Source organism: Tiliqua scincoides, chromosome 4, assembly GCF_035046505.1.
Source record: "Tiliqua scincoides isolate rTilSci1 chromosome 4, rTilSci1.hap2, whole genome shotgun sequence".
In the NCBI taxonomy this organism is placed as follows: Eukaryota; Metazoa; Chordata; class Lepidosauria; order Squamata; family Scincidae; genus Tiliqua; species Tiliqua scincoides.
Window position 1 is genome coordinate 182,108,279 of NC_089824.1, and position 8,688 is coordinate 182,116,966.

At 42.5% G+C, this 8,688-nt stretch overlaps 1 protein-coding gene across 2 annotated transcripts in view; it reads left to right on the forward strand.

Moving 5' to 3' along the window:
• RAP1A (RAP1A, member of RAS oncogene family) overlaps nucleotides 1-7,870 on the forward strand; it is a 106,363-nt gene extending 98,493 nt beyond the window's left edge. For both annotated transcript variants that reach the window (XM_066623909.1, XM_066623910.1), the window contains exons 8-9: nucleotides 3,825-3,940; nucleotides 7,115-7,870. In XM_066623909.1, the coding sequence (XP_066480006.1) occupies nucleotides 3,825-3,911 (87 nt within the window). In that variant the 3' untranslated portion in view covers nucleotides 3,912-3,940; nucleotides 7,115-7,870. The remainder of the gene's footprint in view (nucleotides 1-3,824; nucleotides 3,941-7,114) is intronic.
• Nucleotides 7,871-8,688: the final 818 nt, after the last annotated feature.

Sequence of the window (8,688 nt, forward strand, 5' to 3'; positions counted from 1 at the left end):
CTATTCTGGGGGTTCTGCTGCCTTTCCCACAGTTCTTGATCTGGCACTGTCTCCCTGGGTGGAGACCCATGCTCATCGATGGGTGGCTTTCCTAGTACCCCGCAGGTACAATAGTTTCTTGGCAGGCCAGATGCCTGCCAGGGCCCACTGGTCTTTCTTTGCTATAGAACTTATCCGGAAGACCATCTGCCCCAGAGGAAGGTGAGTGAGACCAGACGACCCCTAGAACTCCTTTACACACATTACTATCAAACCAGGTCTTTCTCATCCTTTTTGTCTCTGACTTTTTTGGTACCTACATGCGGGACTTTGGCTGCTGCTTGCAAATTATAGTTTATCAGATGATGCCAGTTCAGACACTATCATTTGGCATTGTATCTGAAATACTTTCTTAGGAAAACAGATAGGGGTTTCTAAAGTACTTTTATATATGTCATGGTCCAATCCTATCAGTGATTAGCGCCAGCAGAACACATGCACAGGTGTTCTGCATGCACAGGATGCCACAAAGCAGCTGTAATTCACTTTGTGATAGCACAAGCTGCCAGTGTGCTGATAGGAAGGCCAGAGGACCAGTGGACATCAGGAAGCCTATCTGACCTAACCCTGGAGAAGGGGATGAAACAGGGCAGTTAGGGAGTAGAGTGTAGTGGGGGATGGGAGGAACAGGGAAGAGATGGAGCGGGAGATGAACGAATTGGGTCTGGGAGGGCTTGTGTTCAGCAGTAGCAGTGCATGCCAAATCCAGAACCCCCTTCCAGGGGCTGATCTGCCTGCATCACAGACTTGTGCCAGCAGTATTACTGGCACAGGTCTGAGTTGACCCATAGTGGCAGCTGGAATTTACCCTGGGCAAGGGGACAAATGTTCCCTTACCCCAAGAAGACCTCCAGCAGCCAAAACACTCCTGTGGGGTGCAGCAGAAGCCACGTCAGTCCCACTGCATTGGCATACGGGGAGTTTGGTAGGATTGGGCTGACAATGAGCTCTGCCAGGAGAGGAAAGTGGTGCACCTTCATTTGTCTGCAGGCAACTCTTCTGTGTCCAAGGTAGCCACCCATCAATTACAGAGCCATCCTCAATGAGTGATTCGGGTTTTCAGTGTTTGGCACATATGCTATGCTAACGTAATGTTATGTTACATTGAGGTCTGTGCTGAAGTCTGTATTTTGTTTTTGTTCTTTTCTTCTTGATTCAAGTTTGGAAATGAATTTGGGGGCTGATTTTTGGTTTTCTTATGGCTCTACCATAAGATTGTTCAGTTCCCGAAGAGCCTTTGTGTTTTGGAAGCAACAAGTGATTTCCAGTTATAGTTTCTTGTTTTCCAAAATCTAAAAGGACTTTCATCCCAAAGAGTCTCAGAGGGGAGTCGGTATCTCATGTCGCTTCTCTCTCTTGCTTTGCCTGCTGTTGGACTCAACAGAACTGAGAAGAAGTCTTAAGGATCTGCACATCTTATTCTGTCTTTCTGAGAATGTGATATTAAATAATGAATGTTCACAAGGTCATTAATTCAGTTCCTTTTGATAGTTTATGCTGCATCGGTTTGACAGTAGGCTCTGTGTTTTGAGCAGCTTGGAGATTTTATAACATCTCTTCCTTTTGATTTGGCCCCAGTGCAATAGCCCTGTGGGCCAGTCCTTATAGTTGCAAACTTCACACAATTGTGTGGGTTTAACTCCAAGATTATGAGGCTCTTTGGAAATCTAGCTTGGCCACAAATGACTAGCAATAGGGCATCTGGAGTTTATTAGAAAAAGTGGTAGATGCCTTCTGGCTGTCCCTGTGTCTCCCATTGGGATCCTCCCTTAAATCATTCCATCTCCTTTCCTAAGCAATCTTTGACCTCCAAGCTCTCTTGAGCTTCTAGCAAAAAGCCAGGTGACCTTATCAGAGTATGAGCTGATGTGTTTTGCCTTAGGCTGACAGCATAAAGCCATGTAACTGTAAACCCAGCAGGGAGGGAGTGTGAGAAACCTAAATGCTGTTACAGAGTGTTATTGTGTGAAGTGAAAGAGATGCTGGCTTTATCATGCTTTTTGAAAGTGCTTGGCTATGCTTCAGTCTTTTTAAAAAAAAAGATATCGAGGCAGTATCCAATTGCTAGGCATTGCGGTTTACAGGCAAAATACTATAGACCTGGTGCTTGTTGGAATTCACTTTAGTAGGTTGAGAAAAAAATGAATTAAAGTGTGGTTTTCCATCCAGCCTTATAAGATGTATTGCATAAGAACACCTACAATCTCTCATTATGTACATTGAGTTCATTAAACTATAAGATTGTGTATTTTATACCATTCTGTAAATAAAAATAAACTGTAAAGTATTTTGCATATCTGTATCAATGAAAAGGCACCCATATTGGAGGTTTTGGTAATATTATTTAAACAGATTATTCAGTCATAAGCTAGATCAGTGGTCTTCAACTTTTTTTGTGCCACAACCTTGATCAAGTATGAAACTAGGGACCCCTGTCAAACCTGCCCTCCTCCTGGGATCCTATCTGCCTACCTATTGCTGCCCACTCTCCCCCCCCCCGTCACACCCTCCCAGCACTGTTTACTGTAACCAAATATTCTTATCTGAGAGAGCAGTAAAATTTACCATGAAACCTGGCACTAATGAAAGCTATTTTAGCACAAGAACCTGAGCAGGATTGGAGCACAATTTCTTGGTATCTGAAGGAGTACACCAGATGCCTCCCCCTTTACCTGGTAGTGCTCTAGCCCAGTGATCTTCAGCCTTTTTTGTTCCAGTAAGTTGCCACAACCCTGCAGCTGAGGAACAGCTCGGGATTCGTGATCCCATTGGGGTCTCGACGCCAAGGCTAAAGAACACTGAGCTAGATAATAGGTAGCTAAAAAATCTAATTAGTGGACAGAAAAATCTAATTAGTGGACAGGCATGTTTATAAGACCTCATGGTGTTCATTGAATCCTTGATGACTACAGTGAATCTGGATTTTAAGTAGCAAGGCTGGACGAACCCCTCTGCCAGAGACTTTGGAGAGTGGCCATTTCCTGGGATATGGGGAAAGGCTGTAGCTCATTGGGAGAGCTCATGCTGCCATTAATCACAATGAGGGAAAATAGAAGGTGCTCATTTAAGGACTAGCCATGGCTAAGTAATAGAGCACATGCTTGGCATGCAGAAGGTCCCAGGTTCAATTCCTGGCATCTCTAGATTGGGCAGGGGCAGAGCCCTACTGGGGAGTTGCCTCTGTCAGTGTAAACAGCCCTATGCTAGATGGACCAATAGTCCGACGCGGTGTGAGACAGCTGAAGATGATCATGCAAGATGGCTCTTCCAAGAAAACAGGCAACAAGTAACTGCTTTGTAAGAGGAACTCTTGGACCTAAGCGGTAGGTGACTTCCCCATGGACATTGGTTATGTTGCCAAGTGTTTGAGCTAGTGTCTGTCCAGCACATGAAGTGCACAACTTGTCTTACGTAGGAAGCTGGTTTTTATCCAAGGTAGAGTAGGGGTTCTTAAAAGCATTTCCTGTTTTGTCTTATGCTGTAGCCACTGCAAGTGTAGCAGAGTAAGCCCCAGTAGGAAATGAAAAGCTTCGGAAGTCTGAATAAATTGTGACCATTCTGCACTGCTGTAGCAAGGAGTTGAAGTGCTTGACCCAGATTAAAGTCAGGGAACTGCAGAAAGGATTTCAACCCTCCTCCTTTTCTTCCATGTCTATGTCCCATTTATTTCACACCTTCTAACTTGATTTGGTCAACAGCTTTTATACCACAGTGCATGGCTGTGTAAAGCGTGGCTGCCCAAATGCCTACCCTGCTAATTGTGCTCCATACTCTTTCTATTGCAGATCTTTTATGATCTCGTCAGACAGATAAATAGAAAAACACCAGTGGAAAAGAAGAAGCCTAAAAAGAAATCATGTCTGCTGCTCTAGACCCACAGCATGCAGCAGCTCTGAGCCAGGTGAGCAACTGCCCAAAACGTACAGACATTGGACTGTCCCCTTATTCCCAGGTGGTTAATCTTGTGGCCTTCCTGGGATGTGTGTTGGTACTTAGCTGCTGCAGTATGATGTAAGGACAGCTGCAAACTGGAGGTGGAGGCCTCCTGGACTCAGGGCAAAGAACTGAGAAGCTGCCAAACTTTCCAAGTGTAAAGGTACAGAAATACTGTTTCTGTGTAATTCGGCCAAGTATTCCCTCTGCTCAGGTAGTTTGTATAAAGCAGGGGTGCTCACACTTTTTCGGCTCGAGAGCTACTTTGAAACCCAGCAAGGCCTGGAGGTATCTACCAGAGTTTTATTTACAATGTTCGCGCTATCATAACATATAACATTTATGTGTACAATGTATGTTGGTGCACCTTGAGCCCCACTGAGTATAACAGGACTTACTCCTGAGTAGACATGCCTAGGATTAGGCTGTGAGGCTGCAATCCTAGCCACACTTACCTGGAGTAAGCCCCATTGAGTACAGTGGGCCTTACTCCCGGCATTTCCTCCCAGAGGCACCTGAAGGGGGGGGTCGGCACTCCGCAATCTACTCATTTTGCCTCGCGATCTACCGGTAGATCACGATCCACCTATTGAGCACCCCTGGTATAAAGGATGCCTGATAGAACATCATCCCCACCTCATACATTTTAAGACCTGGAGAGGAATGACTTCCACGTGGTAAAACTGGCACAGGGTTTGCAGTTGTACAGATTATTCATTCTTCACTCTCTAGTGGCCAGTCTCTCCTTCCCAATGCAGACCAGAACAAAGTGTTCAAGGAAGATGGCGGCAGGGAGAGCAGTCCATAGCCTCATTTGCAAGTTTGCTTAGCAGCATCTATTGTATTGAGATCATTGAGCATGCGTGAATCTTCAAGTGGGCTTGCTTACAGTAGGTGCAGACCAGGTTGTTTCATGAATCCTGAGAATAAGTTGAAAGACTGCAGAGCGAGGACAATTAATGTCCTGCATGAGAGAAATGATGCATTGTTTTTCTTGTGAATCTGTTTAGTTTTCCCCAGTACATTGGAAGGCAGTATGTTACACAACAGTGACCTGATAGATTTAACTAGACAGAATCTCTGCTTTGCTGCGAGTTTGATCACTCATGTCTCTCCACGTCAAGACGTTTGCCAAAAGAAATATCCAGTGCATCAGCTCCATGTCCCTCCCACTGAGCCAGGCAGTAGTACTTGCTGTTCATAGGACAGTACTTCTCCTGTTTCCCCAGAGATCAGGGTGCTACCCTATAGAAAGAAATAACGAATGTGCATGCGTGTGTGTGCATGTGTGCATGCATGCACACCCCCCCCAACACAGAGGATTGGCTTGAAGTATTACACTGCTGTTGCTTTAAAGGTCTGTATTTACCCTGGGGGGAAATGGTATTCGGCAACCTTTTGGCAGAGTGGAAAACTGCACTCTTTGGAGGCCTCTCTCTCTTCCTGCACTTCAGGCCGTGTGGTTTTGGAGCCGACAAGCCAATATGCCATCAGTATGCACACTCAGGTCTGTGCACACATTTCCTCTTGACATTGAAGTGCCACCTGCTGACTCATTAGTATTTAGCATCTCGTTTCTAATCTCCTTTTCTAGTGATCGTTAATCTGTGTCAGGAAAATGCCAGGCACAGATCTGCTATTGTGTGTTCTTCCCCACCCCTGCCCCTTACATGCAGATCATAAAGAGACACAGAGAGAGCTTGAAAATGCTGAGCAATTCAGTTCTCAATTATATCATATTAAAGCTGTGGTTCCCAAATTTTTTCAGCTGGTTGACTCCCTTGACCTACTGGACCATTGTCCATGGTTCTCCATTACAGGTACAATCCAGTACATTGTATTGGTGGCAGGTTTTTCAAAAGGATTCTGTAGCACCCCTGGCCAGTTTCAACTGCTTCCCGGGGAGCCATGGGTCACAGTTTGGGAACCACTGTACTAAAGGAATAGAGTGAATTTTGCATGTAGCCATGGTGGTCAAAACCAAGTAATCAAGCTTCTATGTCCCTATTTCCTTGTGGGTAACACAAGGCCTTCTGTACCAAGCACATCCTCTTCTAATGAAGAGTACAATCCAATGCATGTCTGCTCAAAAGTAAGCCCCATTGATGTCAATGGGGCTCACTCTCAGGTGAGTGTGTATAGGATTGCAGCCTAAGGCTGACTAAGGCTGCAATCCTATCGACTCTCACGTGTCCCATTGACTATAATGGAGCTTGCTTTTATGTAGACATGTATAAGATTGAGTTGTAAATATGGACAAATCTCCCCCAATCAGTTTTAAGATTTATCAGACTCTTTTTCTTCCTCCTGTTTTTTTGCTTAAAATCCGATACAATGAAGAGTTTTGTTGAACTCAAAATTATGCTTCTTTGTTAGATTGGTCCTAATGAAGGTTTTTATTTACTACTTCAGGATGTTTGTATCCTGCCTGTCGATTCCAGAAGATTTACTAGGCTGCTAACAAATTCAACTCTAAATATGACATACTCTAAAATTCTGACATACTAAAATATGACATACTCTAAAATATGACATACTCTAAAATTCTAAAACAAATTCAACTCTAAATATGATCATAAGAACACATGCCGATGTTTTAAAAAATACACAGCTGATAAAATGGCAATGAAACAACACCACCGACAAGACACCAGCACCACTGTTAGATTAAAGCACAGAAAACTAAAACCGCCTCATTCTGGTGCCTAAAACTCATCAGACTAGGCACTTTAAATGGACATCTCATGGGTAGCAGTCTCAAAGTTGGGGAGTCACCACAGAAAAGGCTGTCTCTCCTCATTACATGCCTAACCTGATGGCTGGAGCACCCAGTAATAGGGCTTTTACAATTGATTTTAACTAACAAACTTGTATAGGAGCAAGTGGTCCCTTAGGTACCCTGTGCTTAAGTTATTCAGGATCAAAATGTGCAAAGTTAACGACTATGATCTTTGAAATGTGTGCGTTTTAATGGGCCTGGGCCTTTTGACTTGAACCAGGTTCAGCAACCATCATGCCATTCCATATGTGCCCGTCGTTCTTCCTGCTATGAATGTTAGGGGAGAGTACCTGCAGTCTCGTGTCTTTGAATTAAGAAGTTTGGTCGGAGCTGGGTGCTAACTCATAATATCTCTTTGCCCAGAATTACAGGAATGAAGAACTGTTGCCTAATTTGGAAAGTGCCAGCATTCCAGACTTCAACTAACTACACCACGAATTAGCAACATATCTGAAAGAGGCTTCTGTTTTTTATATATTATGTGAAGAATTTAGATCTTATAATGGTTTGCACAAAGGTCCCGGGGGAAAAAGAAATGGAAAAGAAAAAAATTGCTCTGTGTATATCTCTTGGAAATTGAAGACAATAGTTCGTCTCCTTTGCAATAGCAGTTAACAGATGTGATAATAAATATAATTGACTCTAGTTGTATGATTATACAAAAGAGCATGGATGCATTTCAAATGTTAGATAATGCTACTATAATTTCATATTGACCTCTTATTATACATAATTCTTCTCCCATCAAGCACTAAAAATGGTCAGTCATTTAATACTTTATATCTACCATGATAGATATAACTATTCAAATTTTACCCTTTGAACTCACTGCAGCAAATAACTTTCCAAGTCATTGACTTCATTTTATATTTAAAAAAAAAAAGTTATGGAATATCATTATTTTCATTCTGCCATTATATTCTAATTAAAATTGTGCATAATGCTTTGGGGGAAAAAATGGGTCTTTTATAGGAAAAAAAAACTGGGATAACTGATTTCTATGGCTTTGAAAGCTAAAATATATAATATACTAAACCAACTCTAATATTGCTTCTTGTGTTTTACTGTCACAGATTAAATTACAGCTTTTATGAATGATTAAATTTTAGTACATTTTCATTTTGTTTGAGTGTTTCTGTTCCAGGTTGCAGGTCTGGGCTTTTGATTAGAAGTGGATAAAAATTTGTAATATATACAGGTGGTCGCGGGCTTTGCATTGTTTTCTGTTGGCCAATCAAGACAGGCTTTCAGAGTTCTTCTGGCAGAAATGGTATCAAAACAAGGACTGTGTTTACACATAAGCAACTGGTAGTTGTTCGTGAATGAGTGTCCACAGCATGATAAACCAATACAATTGTTCATACACTCTTGTACATTAAATGCATATAACAAAACAAGAAATTAGAGCTGTGAACTCAAGACGTGTCTCCAGTTCTCCTGGAACCCAGAAGATATTTACAGAGTATGTTCACACCTGTCATGTAAGTTTGTTTCGAAAAAGAATATCCCACCAGGTGAGGATTTGAGTGGTTGGAAATGAGTGCAATGAAAGAAATGTTTATCGTGGTCATGTTGGAAGTTCAGTCTACACGGTCATCAGATGGACACTTGCACAAAGTCATCTCACACGCTGTTCAGTAAACACAGGCTTCACACGCCCCCTAGTGGATATGAATGACCATCCAATAATGTACAGCCAAGCAGACTGCTTCAGTTATCTTATTTTTATTTATTCCTATTAAAAATGTTCTGTCCCATTTCAACATCATAAGAATATTGTGGCATTTTCAGCCATTTCTCTATAACTGGCCCAGTTTAGACAATGCTTTCCAAGCAGTCGCCATCTCTGCCTCCTCAGTAAGTGCCCTTCTGTTCTAATCACACAATTCTAGTTGCTTTTTTAGTTTTGAAACAAAACTATTGCAGGCATTTCAAAC